General features: G+C 50.8%; 1 protein-coding gene across 1 annotated transcript in view; it reads left to right on the plus strand.

Moving 5' to 3' along the window:
• The window catches only part of MYH16 (myosin heavy chain 16), a 72,949-nt gene that overhangs the window by 43,783 nt on the left and 9,359 nt on the right, over positions 1–19,807 (plus strand). The window contains exons 24-37 of the mRNA XM_084818322.1: positions 87–173; positions 1,401–1,546; positions 3,206–3,296; positions 3,779–3,835; positions 4,901–4,987; positions 6,051–6,296; positions 7,398–7,515; positions 9,494–9,621; positions 10,920–11,116; positions 12,453–12,585; positions 13,323–13,539; positions 16,058–16,194; positions 17,248–17,351; positions 17,928–18,120. Coding sequence (XP_084674448.1) covers positions 87–173; positions 1,401–1,546; positions 3,206–3,296; positions 3,779–3,835; positions 4,901–4,987; positions 6,051–6,296; positions 7,398–7,515; positions 9,494–9,621; positions 10,920–11,116; positions 12,453–12,585; positions 13,323–13,539; positions 16,058–16,194; positions 17,248–17,351; positions 17,928–18,120 — 1,941 coding nt within the window. The remainder of the gene's footprint in view (positions 1–86; positions 174–1,400; positions 1,547–3,205; positions 3,297–3,778; positions 3,836–4,900; positions 4,988–6,050; positions 6,297–7,397; positions 7,516–9,493; positions 9,622–10,919; positions 11,117–12,452; positions 12,586–13,322; positions 13,540–16,057; positions 16,195–17,247; positions 17,352–17,927; positions 18,121–19,807) is intronic.

Consider the following 19,807-nt stretch of genomic DNA (forward strand, 5'->3'; position numbering starts at 1 on the left):
CCTGAAGATACTGACAATGAATCACTGTGGCTTCTTTCGTTTGCTTTGCCAGTGACAGGTTTCTCTTGTTATGTGTCTCTTCTTAGAAAACGCTAGATGACCTTCAAGCCGAAGAGGACAAAGTGAATCATCTAACCAAAAACAACAGTAAACTCAGCACTCAGATTCATGAGGTCAGTGTTGACTGCAGGGCGGTGGTGGTTAGGGATGCTGGAGAAATCTATTTTGGGGGGTGGAGAATGACTTCTTTTAGGCTCAGCCTCCTGGACTTCATTTTGGTTCCCACTGCAGTACCCAACTGAATCTGCAGACAGTCAGGCCAGTTCGCGGATTTTCTGGGAATTTTGAGCTTTTTCTTTTTTTAAGTTCTGCAATTTGTGGAAATTTCTGAGCAATCTGTGCAAATTGCAATCACATTTGCGCAAATTAGGCAAATGTTGGCCAAATTTGTGTAATTTGCACAAATTTGGCTGTAATTTGCACAGATTGCAGAACCTTCCCCCCCCCCCATAAAAAAATGTCCCAGAGTTCAGGGAAAAGCCCGCAGCTCAGTTCACAGATGCAAATCAAAACCGCACATGCCGTGGAACTCCATGAGCCAAAAAAGAACTGGATTTCCCAGAGCTGTCATCCCTAGTGGTGGTAGTTTGATCATCGTTTTGAATGTCAGTTCTTATGAGGTTTCCACCCAGTGTCAGAGATGAAGCGAAGGTAGTCTACATGTGCAGGGCTTCAGTCTGCCCCCAACCAGAAGCTATCCACTTATATGAGAGAAAGTAAAGGGGTGTCCTCTTGGACAACACTAGGGTGGAATCTAATCCTTTTTTATCCCAGCCAGTGAGAACCAACTCTGCGGCTACTTGTACAGGTCCACCATTTTAATTTCCGTAGCCCCTCCTGGGTTCTGCTTTTGGTCATATTCGGAGTGAAGGAATGTTGAGTACCAGCTCATCATTCCCTCTATTTCCAATGTTCAGGGATGAATGCTGTTGCTTATGTAGTGAAAACGGCACCCTCCACACATGAGACAGAGTTATCTGCCAGCTTAGGGAAACCCCAAAGTTTTCCTAAAATATCTTTAGGAAAACAACACAACATTATAGGGGGTTGGAGTTGGGGAAACCGCAAAACAGCCCATTAAGGACTGAGCATGCTCAGTGCTGTGGGATGCTGAGTGCTTGTTGGGGGACGAGAATGGAAACGGGGAGGGTGAATGGGAGCTCTCCTCACTGCATGTTTTTCTGGCAGGTCCCACTTGTAGATGGATAGAGAAACGGGTGGCGAAGACGGCTGTCTCAACAAAATGGCTCCCTCCCATTTGCCCTCTTTCCTATGTGTTTTTGTTTGTTTGTTTGTTCTGATAACTCCCTTTCTTTTCAACTGTTTTTTTCCCCAACCAGTTGGAGGACAACTGGGAGCAAGAGAAGAAAATCCGTGCCGAGGTGGAGAAAGCCCGTCGCAAAGCGGAGGGCGACTTGAAAATGACCATTGAAAACCTCAACGAAATGGAACGGGCAAAGCTCGATCTGGAAGAGGTGGTTAAGAAGTAAGTGCCTGTGGAAACACACCATGCTGAAGGACAGGTCCTTGAGAACTGAGGTAGTAGGAAAGCATTGTGGATCGTCCAGCAGGAAAACACAGGAGAGGTCTTGATGGTGAGGCCAGTTGCCATGGGTTCGGGTCAGGGCCAGCGTCAAGAGTAGGCATGGTTGGGCCCTTGCCAAGGGCCCACACCTCACCAGGGGGCCCCTGACACGAGCCCCTGGAGTTTCTGCTCCTGCGCTTCACCATTGCAACCTGCTTGTTCCCCTGCCTCTTGCTCTGGCCCAGAGAGTGGTGGTGGGGAGGAGGAGGAGCAGGAGATGCCACGGCCTGCTTGCTCGCTGGCTCTCCACCTGTCAAGCAAGCAAGTGGGAGCAATGATGGGAAAGAGGAGGGGGAGCAAGGGCATCTGGTGACCATGGCGGTGAGAAGGCCGACTCCCTGAGGGAGGAGCTCCCATGGAGGGTGTCTTTCCCAAGGGCCCTCCAAAACCTGGAGTTGGCACTGGTTGGTGTTCTCTTTTACCCCTTTACTCCAGCCAATAGAGACTGGTGGCTCCGATGTCAGTGGGCGGTGAATCTGCTCCGGGTTTCAGTCAGAACCTGTCAGAACTCTAAAGGAGTGATCCAAAGTGCACTCCAGCCTTCCCCAACTTGGCTCCCTGCAGATGTCTTGAAGAACAACTCCCATCATCCTCAGTCAGCACAGCCAATTGCCACATTGGCTTGGGATGATGCGAGTTGTAGTCACAGACATCTGGGGGGCGAAGGCTGCCATACTCCATATGACGTTAAGACATTCGGGGCAACCTTCTCTTGAGGCCGTTGGCCTTTGCTGGTAGCAGCTCCCTGGAATTCCAAGCAGCGACCTTTCCAACCCAGTGAGGTGGGTTCTCAGAAAATGCTGAATTGGAAAATCCTCCAGAAACGTTTCTGGAAGATTTCCCAATGCCCTATATGAATTGTGATCTGATTTTGCATGTTCAGCATATTCAGTAAACAGAAATGTTAAAAGCAGGGCGTGTTAATTTTATTTCCAAAGCCAAAATCGTTTCAACTGAAATATCTGAGCTAGTAACTTTTTAAACTGAAGTGGATATAATTAAAGTGTGTGAAGGGCGCAATCCTATTCAGATAGGCGGCCGCCTCCGAACTCGGAGGCGACCACCTATCCAATGCAGGGCAGGAGAAGCATGGAGGGGATCGTTCCCTCCGCACTTCTTCTGCCCTGCATTTTCGGCTAGACAGCTGATTGCGGCTGTTTAGCCGTGGGAGGGCTGAGCAGGGGAGAAGGCTGCTGTACGACACATTGGATGTGTTGTACAGGAATTTCTGCCCTCCCTGCCCCGGAATGCCCCCCAGAATGCCCCTTTTCGGCCGCTCTGTGCTCCTTTTGCGCTCCGAGGCAGCGCAGAAGTGGGAGGAGGTCGGTTCTCTGGGTGTGGGCTCCGAAGTTGGGTTCCCGGAAAACCAGATATCCTATGGTCGCCATCTAGAGGCCATAGGATTGCTCCTTAAATCTTGTATTCAAAGAAATCCAAAGCAGTACTTTGTTTTGAAATGCTTGTAAATAATTAAAGATGTGGCATATGGATAGTTCTTTGTCACTAGCCATAGGACTAGAACGGAATCCCTGAATAAGCTTGCTGCATTTTTCTTTGCAGGCGAGACCTTGAGATCAATTCTATCAACACCAAAGTGGAGGATGAACAGTCACTGAACTCCACACTACAGAGGAAACTGAAGGAGCATCAGGTAGAAGAGAGAGGGAGGCTGAGGCAGAGAGCCCAAACAGCATCCTTTGGCAGTACTTGGCCTAAATTGACCACTTTCCGCCCATAATCCTCTGGGATTAGCAATGTAAAGTCAGCCTACTCCTGTCAAGAATTTAGAGCAGGGGTGGGCAACTTGTGGTCCTCCAGATATTTTGGCCTACAACTTCCATTAGCCCTAGCCAGCAAAGCCGATGCCAAGGGATGACTGGAGTTGTAGGCCAGAGCATCTGGAGGGTCACAGGTTGCCCACCCCGCTTTCAGGAGCTGGCTATGCTAAGATGACACTTTGGTGTTGTCAAACATCTGCAGACCATCATGGGTCAGCTAATTATCCCTGGGTCCTTGGGATCAATGTCCCTGATTATTATGGTGCTTTGCCCCACCCTTCTGGCCCTGACTACCCTACACCTACTATGGCCTAAATGTGGCTCAGGGTCTCACAGTTATTTGTGTTTCTGACAGGCCCGAATTGAAGAGCTCGAGGAAGAACTTGAAGCTGAACGATCCATAAGGGCAAAGGTAAATAGATTTTTCTGTAGCCAATGAAATGACACCCACTGCTGTCGTTGTTAATATTCAAAGCACTTTAGCACCTTTAAATTGCTTGACTTCAAAACAACCCTGTAAGGTAGGTCATTACCATCCCCATTGTACAGATCGGGCAACTAAGGCCAATAGAGTGGGCCTGTTCGAACATCACAACAAGCCACCATGGGGCACCACAGTGCATGCCAGCCACCATTCTGAATATGCAAGCCCCGGCCAGCAGTTGCTGCGGTTTGTCATGTTGTGTGAACCCAGGCAGCAGGAGTTGTTTGAGGGTTAGCAAACCCATGGCTTGTTTTAGGGTTATTTTAGGGTTGTCTAACCCTCACACAAGCCCTGCCTTCTGGATTCACATGACATGGCAAGACAGGCGCCCATGGGTGCCATCCAAAAATGGCATCCATGGGTGCCCGGTACAGCACAACAGCCCCCACAGGTAAATTAAACCATGGTGGGCTGTCGTGTCCTGCGAACCAGTTCAGTGAGTTGTCTGAGGGCACCCATGGGAATTCCAAGTCTAATGGTGATCTAAACCCAGATCTCCTGAATCCAAGTCCAATATTCAATCCTGTAGACTTCATTGGCTCTTGTTTAAAGTAGTTATGAACTAATCAAAGGCAGAGAGTTCTTTTCAAACAACTCAAATGGGCAAACATGAACAGCACTTATACCAGTCAGTTTAGAGCACCCCTATTCTAAACTGACTGGTAATCACCACTATTAGAGGAAGGTTTCCTGGCTTAAGGAAGGATCATTGTTCAAAACCATGTCCTCCGCACGGATGTGTTCCCCCATCAATAATTTCAGGAAGTGGGTGGTCCTAGTTATCCCCTCCCCTCCAGGTGCTTTGCAGCGCTCCCAGTTCAGCCTCCCCACTGTACCGATATCAGAAAATATATCTGTCGTTGCATGACCCTGCTTGTCTCCGTCTCCATATCTGTCTGTGTGAAACATTTTAAGACGGTGCATTTGGAGCATGAGCTCCATTTGGAGCATTAGCCAAGGAGGCTAAGATTTTGCTTCCTCGACTTCCTTCAGATTGAAAAACAGCGCAGCGATCTCTCCCGGGAACTGGAAGAGCTCAGCGATAGACTGGAAGAGGCCGGAGGGGCTACAACCGCTCAAGTAAGCATGCGTCAGTTGAGGCGGTAGATTATTATCCCCATTTTATGGACTGAGGAACTGAGTCTGAAAGGTAGTGTGTAGTCCACACCATGAGCAATCCCTCTTTCAAATTGCCTTCAGCTGTTAGGAAAATGATGTGTCAGATGATGTGTGAGAGAGTGCATGGGAAAAACTTAGATTTTTTAAAATAAAGCTTTTGTTTCCAGATTGGAAATGGCGAGGGTGGGGCAGGGAGCATTGTGAAGAACAAACAAAATCAAATGTAGTTATACATATTTATTTGACTGTTATATCCCGCTTTGAAGAGTAAATGTTCTTCCAAGGCAGCAACAATAAAACAATAAAATTACAAAGATCATATGACATAAAACATTATTAAAACCCAGCAATAATTACATACCTATAAAACTAGTCCAAATTGGCCTTAAGCGAATAAATAATAGGTTTTACCACTACATCTAAAGACTGCCAGAGAGGGGGTTTGGCGGAGCTTCCGGGAAAGAGAATTCCACAGCAGTGGGGCCAACATAGAAAAGGCCCTGTCTGTGGGACCTGCCAATCTTACCTTCACTCGTGATGCGCTGGAGAGCAGAGCCTCTAAAGCCGATCCTAGGGCCCTGTGTCATACCAACGCAGGCTGTCCTTGGAATTATCCTGTCCTAGCCTGTTTTGGGCTTTGAAGGTTACTACCAGGACTTTAAACTGAGCCCAGAAATGGACCGGCTTAATATCAGTGGCAGATGAAGAATTGTTTTATTTATTTATTTAAAGTATTTTTATCTTGCTGCTTAGTCAAAAAGGCTCTTAGAGCAGCTTACAATTAGTTAAACAAGATGAACCCTTCCTGCAGATTTGCCATCTAAAAGGACACGACACACAAGGAAGTGTGGGTAGGGAAGAGGAAAAAAATGAAGTAATCTTTTAGCCGGGATAGTGGAATGCCCTTGCTCCCCCCTCTCATCTCCCTCTGTTACAGCCTACTGGAATAACTGCCGGGTGAAACCATTAGGGGTTTGAAGGGAAGGCGATGATTACAATTCATGCTCTGCCCTTCCATCTCCAGATTGAGCAAAACCGCAAGCGTGAGGCTGAGCTGCTCAAGCTCCGTCGGGAGCTGGAAGAGGCGGCCTTGCAGAGCGAGGCCACGGCCTCCACCTTGCGTAAGAAGCACACGGACACCATGGCCGAGATGACGGAGCACCTGGAGAACCTGCAGAGGGTGAAGTCCAAGCTGGAGAAAGACAAGCAGGTCATGAAGGCCGAGATCGACGACCTCAGCGCCACCATGGAGACTATCCAGAAATCCAAGGTAAGGGGAGGAAGGAAAACCATTTGGCTAAGTCAGCGGGAGAAAGGCTGCCGGAGCCACTCCAGGGCTGGTAGAAAAGAGGTGAAGCCAGACAGGCTTTTAACGCATCTGAAGACTGGCAGAGAGGGGGCTTGACAGAGCTTCCGAGGAAGGGAATTCCACAGTGGTGGGGCCAACATAGAAAAGGCCCTGTCTGTGGGACTTGTCAGTCGTACTTTCACTTGTGATGGGCCGGAGAGTAGGGCCTCTAAAGCCGATCCCAGGACCCTGTGTCATATTGACACAGCCAGCCAATGAACAGGGAAGGGGAGAGGCCTGGGAGCTGGTGGCGGGAGACTAATGCGAGCTTGGTCTCTCCCCAGATGACAAAGTTGCTCAAGTCTAAGGGGCCGGGGCCAGCACCAGCGGGGTGTGTAACCTCAGGCCCAGGGGCCCAGTTGGCCACACCCCTTCTCTCCAACCAACAGCTATTAGGTGGTCTATGTGGACCGGTGGTCTGACTCAGTGACTGGGTTCGCACGACACGCTAACCCACAGTCAATGGTTGAGTGTGGGTTGTTGTTGAACCATGGGTTGTTTGTTGAACCGTAGGTTAGCGTGCTGTCTGAATCCAGGACCTTTTCTGCTGGGTGGCTTGTTAACCGTGTAGTGTGGCTTCTTTTTCTCGAACAAGCCACCTCGAAAAGCCATGATTTGTTGGTGGGCTGTTCAGGGTGGTTAACAAGCCACGCTGCACGGTTAATGAGCAACCCTGAGGAAAATGCGCCGTGTTCAGACAACACGATAACCCACGGTTCAACAAACAACCCACACTCAGCCACTGAGCGTGGGTCAGCGTGTTGTCTGGACGGCCCCATTATTAGGCAGCTCCCTATGACCTTGCCTACGGCAATGTCTGTGGCCTGAACCTCTCGTCTGAACTGGCGCCTCTTCCCAGAGGTGGTCCCTCCCCCTCCGTCTCCTCTCACCTTCCACTTCAGCCATGAAGCCCTAAATGAGTTTTTGGGGAAGCTGCTATCTGATGAAAGCAGCTAATCACTGAAAGATTAAGGAGGAGTGGGGGGCCCATTGGCAGTCGCCTCTCACTCTGCATTTTTGCAGCTGAACTCCGAGGCTCATGTCCGCAAACTGGAGGACAACCTGTCTGAAGCCAACGCCCGGCTGGCTGAGATGGAGAAGAACCAAGCGGAAATCAATGCCATCAGGACCAGGCTCCAAGGTTGGTTCCTTTCTCTGGTTGATCAGCGCTGCAGCGGTTTGTCTAAACTGCCCTTCCCAACCTGGTGCCCCCCAGAGGTGTGGGACTACAACTCCTATCAACCCGACCCAATGCAAAAACAAGAGAAAAGTAATCCTCAAACTTCAATGAAACATTTATTCCGCCCAACGCATTTTGACAATCCAGGGTAAAATCCAACATTAAGTCCTTATCGCTGTGCATCGTAAAGGAAAACCAGTGGTAGATGGCAACCTCGTTATCTCCCATTATGGGTCATCCCATTGAGGGACGCTTGGAAGAACTGCAGGGCTCTCTGGCCTGCTGTTTGAGAACCGGGGCCTAACGGCTCCCCCTCTGCTCCTTCCCTTGTGTGCCACCTTGCTCGTGCAGAACTCTCCCTTCGCCCTCTTGCCTTATCTTCATCTTCAAGCCTTGCAGCCTGCAGACTCCAAAGACTCCACCCCCTGTGGCCCTCCAGCAGTGGTGTAGTGGAGGCAGAGCTCGCGGGGGGGGGGGGGCACGTTTTTACTGGCAGGGATCTGCTTCCTCTTATCTGCCACCCTGCTCAGAATTCTCTGTTCCCTCTGAGCTGAGCTGCAATCCTCACAGTAGCTGGTGGGAAATGAATTTTCCCAGCAACAATACAGTACTCCTTGTTGTGATGCAGTTTTTTGGGGCAGCTTGGTCTCGAATGGGCAGTTGAGACCCATTAGCTTTACAAAAGACCTGCTCCTGGGGCATCACTTGTTGTTCAGTCGTTGTCCTACTCTTCCTGACCCCATGGACCAGAGCACGCCAGACCTTCCTGTCCTGCGCTCTCTCCCGGAGCGTGCTCAAGTCCATATTCATTGCATCGGTGATGCTATCTAGCCATCTCATCCTCTGCCGTCCCCTTCTCCTTTTGCCTTCAGTCTTTCCCAGCATCAGGGTCTTTTGCAGGGAGTTTTCTCTTCGCATTAGGTGGCCAAAATATTGGAGCTTCAGCTTCAGGATCTGTCCTTCCAATGAGCACTCAGGGTTGATTTCCTTTAGTATGGACTGGTTTGACCTCCTTGCAGTCCAGGGGACTCGTAAGAGTCTTCTCCAGCACCACAGTTCGAAAGCATCAATTCTTCGGCGCTCAGCCTTCCTTATAGTCCAGCTCTCACAGCCATACGTTACTACTGGGAAAACCATAGCTTTGATTATACGAACCTTTGTCGGCAAGGTGATGTCTCTGCTTCTGACTATGCTGTCTAGGTTTGCCATAGCTTTCCTCCCAAGGAGCAAGCGTCTTCTAATTTCATGGCTACAGTCATCACTACACCAGCCTAGAATCCTGCATTTAAAACGGGGCTTCCTGCTTCCATTTTAAATGCAGGATCACAATGACTCCCTTTGCACACGCTTCCCCCCCTGCCCCGTATCTGAGTCTTCCATTATCTTTCACTGATTTCGCTCCTCTTCTTCCGCTTTTCCTCTTTTCACAGAGGGAACTCAAGCGGAACACAGTGGGGTAATTTGAGAGCTCATTATCTGCGATCTATTTGAAAACAGGGCGGAGGGCATTTAGTGCAGGGGACGCCTTGAATGATCACGGCGTCATGTAAAGGGCCCGCAGACTTCCGTGAAGGAGCCGTCTCAGTCGCAGGATGAAAGCTGCATGTGAAGGAGCCCCTGGTGGAGAGGAAAGCTCCTAGAACTGGTTAACACAGATGCCTGAATTTTTGGAGTCTCCTTGGGGGCGTGGCTATGGGGCTGTCATGATGAGTGTCTGCACCTCAAAATTTACCACTACACCACTGCTTCCGGATGTTGTTCAGCCCCAGTCAGCATGGTCAGGGATGATGGGAGTTGTAGTCCAACGACACCTGACAGGACATAGGGTCCCCACAGCCTAAAGCCGTCCTGATTCTATTTCCCATGGATGAACTCAGGCATAGGGTCCTCACTGGTCTGTCTTCCCTCGAGCGTTACTTTATTCTTCCTCCCCCTCCAGCTGAGAACAGCGAGCTGAGCCGAGAGCATGAGGAAAGTCAGACGAGGCTGAACCAGATCATTCGCGTGAAGACAACCCTCATCTCCCAAGTAGATGACTTCAAGAGGACGCTGGATGAAGAGTCGAAGGTAAGGACGCAGGAATATGGATGTTTATTCCACATAATAAAAATATGTGTGCCTTCATGATCCCAAGTGCGCCTTTTTTTTAAGATTGCAAGCATGTTTCGCCAGTGTGAGTCGCAGTATGCATTTGTCACAGCAGCAGCACACATACAAATTAAATGATAATAATAATAGAGCTTAATAGTAGAAATAATCCAAAGAGCAGCAAAAATAAATACATCTTATCCAAGACTTAAGTGTTGCATCCAACAAAACCCCTATATCGGGTGCAGAACGTCTTTCAACTCGAGGGCCGAATTCCATTTCAGAGAAGCTCTTGGGGGCCACGTTCCAGTGGTGGGTGGGGCCGAAGGCAAAAGGGGTGGGGCCAAAAATATTAAAAAGGACAGCACGTTGTAGTTTAAGGCTCCTCCAGCCAGTAATGAAGCCTTCGGAGAGGCATTTCCATTTTTTAGAATGGGGAAAACACTGCACAAAAGCTGGGAAACCTCCATGGATTGGAGGTCGGAGAAAGGGGTGGGGCCAAGGGGAGAGGGCGTGGCCTTCTGGGGAGCCCCGGAGGGCTAGACTGGGACTTTAGGTAGGCTGAGATTCAACCCCCGAGGCTGAGATTCAACCCCCGGGGCTGAGATTCAACCCCCGTACTCTAATCTCTGAGGGTCTCTTGGCTCCCTCTTTGTAGGTGGCGTTAGTTAGGCTCCCACTCTCCCAGGCCAGGTGGAAATAAGCCACATAGAGGAACAAGGCCTCTGGTCCGCAGGCCGGTGTTCATCCTTTTGTAGGCATTCCTGTCTAGGAGGGACCAGCAATCCACCTGCCCAGTAAGATGTTCCCAAGTCCAGCTCTGCTGGCTGCACAGACGGGGCAGCTCAACGCAGTGTCAAGGGTTTCCAGTTTTTGCCCTGGCCACTCCTGCCAGCAGAGAAAACCCTCTTCATCATCCTCTAGCTATAACCAGTTGGTGTGAGAAGCAGGGCCCTTTCTGTAGTGGCCCCACTCCTTCCACAAAAAGCCTAGCAGGCCCAATCTGTTCAGATTTTCAGGAGGTTGGTCAATGTTTGCCAGACCTTTGGGAGTCAGACAGTGAATGAAATATTCTGCTATTCTTATACTCTTTTTTTTTTTTTTAAAGAAAAGTTGCTGCTATCTGTTTTTTTCCAAATGCCCATGTAACGTGGTATTCTTCTGATCAGTGTGAACTGCCTTGAGGGTCCTGTGTTGGGTTGAAGGGCAGCGCGGACATTTCAAACGGAGTGAATGTACCCAGTCGGAAAAAGATTAACCGGCTATGGCCTCTTTAGTCCCGCAGTGCTGCGGTCGTGAGCCTGGCCAACACCAAGCACGACCTGGATCTGATCAAAGAGCAGCTGGAGGAAGAGCAAACGGGCAAAGCCGAGCTGCAGCGCCTGGTCTCCAAGCTCAACACCGAAGTCACCACATGGAGGACCAAATACGAAACGGACGCCATTCAGAGGACGGAGGAGCTGGAAGAGACCAAGTGAGGGGGCGCTCAGGGGGCTCTTAGGCTGTGTTAGCCGGGGTCAGCTCCAGATTTGGGGGAGGGGAGGAGATCACTTGGGGCGGGCCCCCTCTTGTTTTCTCGAGTGGCTCCTTTTCATCTGCTCTTTCTGCTTGCCTGCCCAGAGAGCAGGGCAGCAAGCAAGTGAACAGGAGGCACTGGCAGCAAACCTCGGACGCTGCTGCCTGCCCCTTCTCCCTCGGGCAGTGATGGTGGGTGAGGGCCCAATCCCAGGGCCGGCCCTACCATTAGGCAGAGTGAGGCTATTGCCCCAGGCGGCAAATCTGGGGAGGTGGCAGCAAGGTGTTGGAGGAAAAACCTGTGTGCCACGCAGCCTGCTCTGTGCCCCCTGAGTTAGCCTGCTGCCTTCCGGTGCAGTGGAGGGTGCTGTCCCATCGTGAGTGTTGAAGACAGGTTCGTCTGGCAGGCCAGTCAGCTTCTGTACATTCAATGGAAGGGGGCGCTTCAGGCAGCAGAATGTCTTGGGCCAGCCTTGCCCAATCCTCACCACTGCCCAGAAAGAGAGGGCAAGGGAATAAGCAGGTGGTAGCTGTTGCTATTTATTTATTTATTTCAGGTATTTTTTTTTATCCCGCTCCTCAGCCAAAAGGGCTCCTGGAACGGTTTACGTGCAATCAGTAAAATGAACGAGTCCTTGCCCTGCAGGCTTACATTGTAAAAAGACATGACATATAAGGAAACAAGGCTGAGGAGGGTAGAGGAAACACTCAAGTGGCCTTTCAGCAGGGCTGGCGGAATGGCCCTGCTCCCCCGCTCCCTCTGCACAGCCTGTTGGAATGGCTACTAGTGGTGACAGTTGAGGAAGGAGGAACGCCTGTCCCTTGCCACTCTCCCTGCTGGCCTGCCCAAGTGGGATAGACAAGGATAAGGTGGAGCAACTGCAGTAGTATGTCTGGGTTCAGATGCTCCTTAGCCCCTGGGGCCTCAGCAGCTGCCCCAAGGTGCTGACCTCTGGCGCCAGCCCTGAGGTTGGTCCATGTGGGAGCTTTGCACTTGTTTGGTGTTTTAACGCCAAGCTAGTTGCATAGAGGTGAGGAGGGGGGGAGCTGTGGCCCTCCAGATATTGTTGGACTCCAACTCCCATTACCTCCGAACATTGGTCATTCTGGCTGAGGCTGCTGGGATTTGGAGTCCAACAACCTCTGGAGGGCCTCTCATTCCCCACCCCTGTTGCCTAGGAAGGAGTTCCTGTACGAGGTTTTTGCTGCAGCAACTTTACTCTGTAGGGATGACGGCTGCTGCGTTCACTCTGCAGTGCTGACTCGCGTTTTCCTCTCTTGCCATCTCCTCACAGGAGGAAGTTGACTGCCCGGCTCCAGGAAGCGGAGGAGACGGCTGAATCTGCTCAGGCCCGGGTGGCCAGCATGGAGAAGAACAAGCAGAGGCTCCAGATGGAAGTGGAAGATCTCACTCTGGATCTGGAGAAGGTGAGGGCACCCCCTGCTGTTGCTGGGCATCTCTGGCACGTCAGTCGCTGAGACAACAGTGCTCTTGGATCCAGTGGAGGCTGGTGACTCCAATGTCAGTGGGGTGGAGGAGCAGCTCCGGGTTTTGGTCAGAACCAGTCAGAACTCTAAAGGAGCTATCCTAGGTGTGGTAGCCTACTTACCTACCCAAGGTTCATAGTATCCAAAACCGGTCAAGTTAATGTGGCATGCGGGGAAGAACATCCCATTAGTACCTCTCCCCATCCCTGGCAGTAGAAATACAATAACAACAAAGTAAATCACTCACTATTTGCTGCCCTTTTGTGACACCCCAAATCTGCTGCCTGAGGTGACTGCCTCACTTTGCCTAATGGAAGGGCCGGCCCTGGACTTGCAGTCCAACCCTTTGGGAAAGGCTGATTTAGGCGGCATGCTACTCGCTTCCTCAGAATAAAATAGAAACGGAGAAGGAAAGGATTGGCCCCCTGTCAGGCATGTCTGGAGAGAAACGGTGATTTGCCCCAGGGAAGGAAAGACAACCAGTAATCCCTCCGAAGAGAGTCTTTTAATGAGCCACTTGGAAGGGCGGCAGGGAAGTCTGCTGCAGGCCCTGCAAGCTGCTGCCAGCTCGGCTGCGAAGAGAAGGCCGGGCTCTGGGTAAGGAAGGAGTGACGCGCAGTGGCAAATTGGGCCGTGTGTGACTGACGAACGGCGGCTTGTTGGCTTCTTCCTGCCAGGCCAACGCAGCCTGTGCGGCCCTGGACAAGAAACAGCGGGCCTTTGACAAGATGCTGGCGGAATGGCAGCAGAAGTGCGAGGAGCTGCAGCTGGAGGTGGACAACTCCCAAAAGGAGTGCCGCATGTACATGACGGAGAACTTCAAGCTCAAGACGGCCTACGAAGAAGCCCTCGAGCACCTGGAGTCTGTCAAGAAGGAGAACAAGACCCTCCAGGGCAAGTATTTCTGGGGCTGCGAGGGAGGCTGCTTTAAACAGAGTGGGACCGCTGGTCCAGCTGGCCTGGTACGGTTTACTCCAGAGGTGCAGAACCTCTTTCTGCCAGAGGGCCACGTTCCATTTCGGAGAAACTCTTGGGGGCTGCGGCCAAACGTTCCAGCATATTTTAGCTTAAAGTTCTTCCTGCCAGTAGTGAAGCCTTAGGGGAGGCATTTCCACCTTTGAGAATGGGGAAAGGACTGCACAAAAGCCAGGAAACCACGGAACAGCCGGTGGTTGGGCGAAAGGGGGTGGAGCCAGGAGAAGGGTGTGGCTGTCAGGGTGGACACTGAGCCCATAGAATCCCAGAGTAGTTCTCATTCTGAGGGAGAGCAGTCGCTCCTGGGAGAGGAGCGCTCTCCTCTTTCCCAGGGCCAACAGCTGACGGAGATTCCTCCCACCAGCATTCCTAGCTTAGATAGCAGTCCTGGGAGTGACAGAGCGTGGGAAGCAGACTTGATGGATGTGCGACGCTGACGCAGAGAGTGGTGCCAAATGGAGGGCGCAGAAAGGAGGCGTAGTGCCCGGTTGGCGCGTAAAGAACGGCTGCGCCCAGAGGATCCAAGGGAAAAGGGGAGGGACTTTCCCTAGTCCTTAAGTTCAGGGGTCTGCCAGTAATTCCCTTTCAAACGGGGACCAACTGTTCCAATTTAGGGCATAGGTACTCTGCTGCTCATATCTAGTTGCTAACGGTAGAGTTGTTAAGTTGTAAAAGAAGAATAAAGCTTTGAAAGGAATCCCTTTGTCTGTGTCTGGACTTGGCTACTGGATTAGACTGAGGGAGGCCTCCAAGGAGCCCTTGACAGTGTCCTTCTGGGGAGCCCTGGAGGGCCGTATTGGAACTCTCAGAGGGTGGATTTGGCCCATGGCCATGAGGCTCTGCACCCCGGTCTTCTCTGACTGGCAGTGGATTTTCAAGGTCTTGGACAAGGGTCTTTTCCAGCCCTGCCTGGAGATGCTATAAATTGAACCTGTGACTTTCTGTATGTGCTCTGCCACTAAGCTACAGTCCCCACCCCTAGACAAGCTGAATTCTGCGAACTAAAAACAGTATGCTGATTTTTCACATTGGCCTAATTCTGCTTCTTCTGAGTCCAGAGGAAGTAGCAATGTGGGGTATCCCCCCTGGCCAGCCCTTTTCACCTCTCTTCTCTGGGACAGCAAGAAAACAGAAGGAGGTGAGCATCCAAGGTAAATCACAAAGAAGAGAAACAGGTTCTCAGGATGCAACCCCCCCCCCCCCCACACACACACACAACATTATTGTAGGAAGCCCAATGAGTTTCAGCCCTTTCCTTATTTTTAGGTCTTCTACTGAGTCCCCAGTAGATTGACACAGGAGACAATCTTTTGCTGAAAAAATTCTGCAGACTTTTTTCTTTACTCCCTGAAGAAGGCCTAAAAATAAGAAAAGGGCCAAAACGCATTGGAATTCCTACAATATTTTTTTTGCATCCTGAGAACCTGTTTCTCTTCTTTGTGATTCTCTGGGATAGCATAAGGCATTGTCCGCACATTTTCAGCCATGAGGTCTAGAAACATGCTTTCCCCCCTTTTTTTCAAACGGAGGAAGTGGACCTGATCCCCCAACCCTCCTGCTACAGACCACATTTACGACTGTCTGTCGGCTGTGCAGGTTTCTCTGAGTTCTCAAAAGGGGAAAGTCGTAATGAATCCAACCATGCCAGAGTCCATAGTTACAGCTGTAGTCACGCCTAGCTATAACCCAGCTTTTTAGTCATGGTGTTCATGGGGTTGGCGTGCAGCCCAGCAGTTGGTGCACAGTGGAGGACAGAATCTTACGTATTTTTGGCAGCTATTTGGAAGAAGAAAGTGATAATGCTGCAGGAACCAAGGAAACTAAGAGGGCTGTTTGTCTCTGGTTAATGGGTTCTCTCTGGGCATCTCTACACCAGCCTAAAATCCTGCATTTAAAACGGGGCTTTCTGCTTCCGTTTTAAATGCAGGATCACAATGACTCCCTTTTTCACCCGCTTCCTTTCCCCCCTCCCCTTTCCCCCTCCTTCTCCCCGTATCCAAGTCTTCCATATCTTTCATTGACCTTGCTCCTTTTCTTGCCACTTTTCCGCTTTTCATGGAGGGAACTCAAGCGGAACACAACGGGGTAATTTGATCTCTCATTATCTGCAATCTCTTTAAAAATGGAACGAAGGGCATTTAGTGTAGGAGACGCCTTGGAGGTTGACGGCGTCATGTGAAGAGCCTGCAAACTTCCGTGAAGGAGCCATCTCAATAGCAGGATAAAAGCTCTGTGTGAAGAAAGCCTCTCTCTCTCTCCCTCTCTTTTCTACTTCCCTGCATGCACACAGTGGCAGGGGCTCATTTGATAGCACAGCTGGGTTGAATGATGCCAAGCAGTTAGAACTTTCTCCCACAAGTGCTGTGGTGACCGTTTGCCGTCCTGGAATAGAACTGCCACACTGATGATCTTTGTGTGTGTGTTTCCTTTCCCTCAGAGGAGATCAAAGATCTCATTGACCAGCTGGGCGAGGGTGGGAGAAGCGTCCATGAGCTGCAGAAGATGAAGAAGAAACTGGAGATTGAGAAGGACGAGCTGCAGGTGGCCCTGGAGGAAGCTGAGTCTTCTCTTGAGGTAACAATTGAAAAAAAATATGTTACAAGCCCTAATTTATTTAGCACTTCCAGCTCTGCGAAGGACCTTACAGTCCGTGCCCTGTTGGCCCCCTGGTCCCAAAAGAGAGAGATGAGCTAGTGGTGTAGTGGTAAATTTTGAAATGCAGGTGCTCATCATGGTCGTCCCCCTAGCCACGCCCCCAAGGAGAGGCCCAAAATGCAGGCTGTTGTGTCGATCCTTATCAACAACCTAGTTCCAGCAGTTTTCATCTCCACCAGCAGCTGGTCTTTTGTAAAGCTGGTGGGTCCTGATTGCCAATTCCAGACCAGGCCATCCCCAAAAGACTTTACATTACGACAGGGAACAATAGATCGTTGCTGGGAAAATTCATTCATTATTGTTGCGAACAGGGAATTCTGAGGGGTGGTGGTGGCAGCAGATGATGTCAGCATCCCCGTTAATCAAAAAGTGTCGGGGCTGCATCCCTGCCAGTCCTGACCCCACTACACAACTGGGGTTTATTTATTTTATGTATTTATTTTATTTAGAATATTTATGTACAGCTCCACATCAAAGATTTCAGAGTGGTGAACAGCAAGATAAAAGAATAAAACCCCATAATAAAAACAGTTAAAACATTTTAAAAGAACAGATTCTGAACTTAATAAGCCACAGCTGGTCACTCAGGGAAGGCCTCTAGAAACAGCAATGCAACGTTGGCGCCTGCCTGACCTCCAAAGGCAGGGAGTTCCACAGGAAGGGGGCCACCACACTGAAGGTTCTTTTCCTGGTGGACTCTAGCCGGGCCATAGGTCCATCTGGAACCACCAGGAGCAAGCCCCCTGATGACCTCAGTGACTGGGCAGGTTGGTAAAGAAGAAGGCGCTCTCTCAGGTATCCTGGTCCCAAGTTGTTTAGGGCTTTGTAACATGCAGGGTTAACATGCAGATGCATGCCTGTATACTCAGGGCGATCCTGGTCCCATACCCAGCAGGCCCCCACTGCAATAGATGTTGTAGCCTCTTAAATAGAACCCAGCCTTCAGGCCTCTGCTTGTGTGTTTGCCGACAGGTGGAAGAGAGCAAGCTCATTCGCATCCAGCTGGAGCTGGCCCAAGTGAAAGCTGACATTGACCGAAGGATCCATGAGAAGGAGGAGGAATTTGAAGCCACGAGGTAGGGAGAGTAGGACATGCGCAAAACGCAGGCGTAGGTAGAAAGTGGAGGGTTCAAACCTGCATGAAGAAGAGGCTAGGAAAATGCTAGCTCCAGGTTTCTGAGGCTCCTTGGGCAAGACACCTCCATGGGTCCCCTCCCGCAGTGAATCCGCCTTCTCCAGGTCACCAGCTGCTCCTGCCCCCCCCCCCAATCGTTGCTCCCACTTGCTGGTTTGTCAGACAGTGAGCAAGCAAGCAGGCCGTGGCATCTGCTGTTCCTCCTTCTCACTGTTGCCTGGGCCGGAGCGAGAGCAGGTGAACCAGCCAGTTGCAAGGGTGAAGAGGGGGAGCACCTCCAGGGGGCTCTCGTCCGTGGATCCCTGCAGGGGTGTGGGTCCTCAGCAGGTGCCCAAACATGCTCCTTTAGAGTTCTGGCTGGTTCTGACTGAAACCTGGACCGGATTCACCGCCTCGCTGACACTGGAGCCGGCAGCCTCCACTGGCGTGGGATTTACGTCTAAGTAAATATGCACCGGTCCGGTCTGTGCATGACATTGTCGAGGGCAGCGGTTGATGGGTTTGCGTGCTCCTGCAGGAAAAACCACCAGCGTGCCATCGAGTCGCTGCAGTCCAGCCTGGAGCTGGAAGCGAAAGGGCGGGCCGAGGCGCTCCGCCTGAAAAAGAAGATGGAGACGGACCTGAACGAGATGGAGATCCAGCTGGACCACGCCAACAGGAACAACAGCGAGCTCGTCAAGACGCTGAAGAAGCTCCAGCAGCAGATCAAGGTGAAGCGAATTGTGGGGAAGGGAGCGAGAAGCCAGGTGGAAAAGAACATGGCACTGAGGCCTTTCCCCTGCGAAAAATGCATGCGGTTCAGTGCAAGCCAGAGAGGGCTCTGGATGGTGGTTCTTTCACAGGCAGGGCTGGCAGTGGCAGGGCCGGCCCTACCATTAGGCAGAGTGAGGCGATTGTCTCAGGCGGCAGATAGTAGGGGATGGCAGCGGCCCCCAGCAGTTCCTCCTCTACGCCCTGGCTGTTCCCCTCTGTCGAAGGACAGAGTTTTGTATGCCACAGAACCTGGGCTTCCTCTGCCCCGCCCCGCCCCGCAAACTAGTCTGCTGCTTCAGGTGTAGTGGAAGGTGCTATTCCATGGCGGGCTTGAAGGTAAGATTCAACCACCAGTCCAGCTGGCTTCTGCAGGTGGGAGGTGCCATCTTGTCCTTTGCATGAGGCAGCAAGATGACTTGGGATGGCCCTGGAAAGGGGCAGCATTGGAAATCTTGCACCATAGCCAGCAAAGGGCCAAGCCACCACCAGCATCACTGCACAAGTGCCACCTTTTCTTTTTTTTAATTAATGTTTTATTAGTTTTCTAGTACAAATTCGTAGTAGACTAAACGTGAATTACCAAACGTGTCAGTAAGATGTGAAATAGTCTATCGGATTATTAACAATCTGTTCCATTGATTTAGTTAGTCTAGTCAACTAGACCTGTGTCCAGAGGTATCTCTTAAGTAGAGGTGCAGAACCTCAGGCCTGGTGCCAAATTTGGCCCTCCAGGTGTCCCCAGATGGCCACGCCCCTTCCCTCCACCCACGATCGTTGGGTTGTTTCCTGGCTTTTGTTTAGTTTTTTCCCCATTCCAAAAGGTTGAAAGTACTAGCAGTACTTGAAATTAAATGAAAAAATTAAATGACAAGGTTGAAATTAAATTAATTTTTTTAAAAATTAAAAATTAAATGAAAAGGTTGACATTACTGGCAGTAAGAACTTGAGGCTAAAATTTTGCTGGTATTTCTCCACCCCCTCCTTTGCATATGGCTCCACCCCTTTTGCCTTGCCTATCACTGCAATGCGGCCCCCAAGAACCTCGCCAAAATGGAATTTGGCCCGTGGGCTGCAAGGGGTTCTGCACCCCCCCTGCTCTAAGAGTGTCGCCATTCTCACTCAGCATGGACGACCCCAACAAGTCAGAGGCTGGGAGAAAATGTTCTTGTCCTTCCCATCCTGTGCAAGGCCCTTTGAAATCCTGGCTTGCAGGTGTTGTGTTCCAGTTTGGAAGGAGTGGGCTTCATTTTTCTGGGAACAGTTTGGCTGTGAGTGATTGGAAAGGATTGATGGCAGGTGTCGGATCCAGTTCTTGTTAAAGGGGAAGGGAGGCCAGAGCCTAACCACCAAAGAACAGAATCTCCTCAGTTGCTAAGACTGTAAGCAGGCCTGACCTGGAACCATTACGTAAGGGTCAGGGAGTATCACCTGACCAACCCTGGCCTATTAGTGTTGAGAGACTTGCTTGGTTCAGGGGGCTGCCGCAGTGCCTTCCTTTGGAAGAGGTCGAATCCTTTGCCTGGTTCTCCTTATATCAGTAGTCTTCACCCTTTTCAGATTGGGGACCCACCTTTAGCTCCAGCATGCATCTTACTTTCTTTTAGCGCATATATTATGCGCGCGCACCTATGTGTGTGTGTGTAT

This window comes from Heloderma suspectum, chromosome 12 (genome assembly GCF_057233095.1).
Source record: "Heloderma suspectum isolate Gila_16-S chromosome 12, 16-S_ref, whole genome shotgun sequence".
Taxonomy (NCBI): Eukaryota; Metazoa; Chordata; class Lepidosauria; order Squamata; family Helodermatidae; genus Heloderma; species Heloderma suspectum.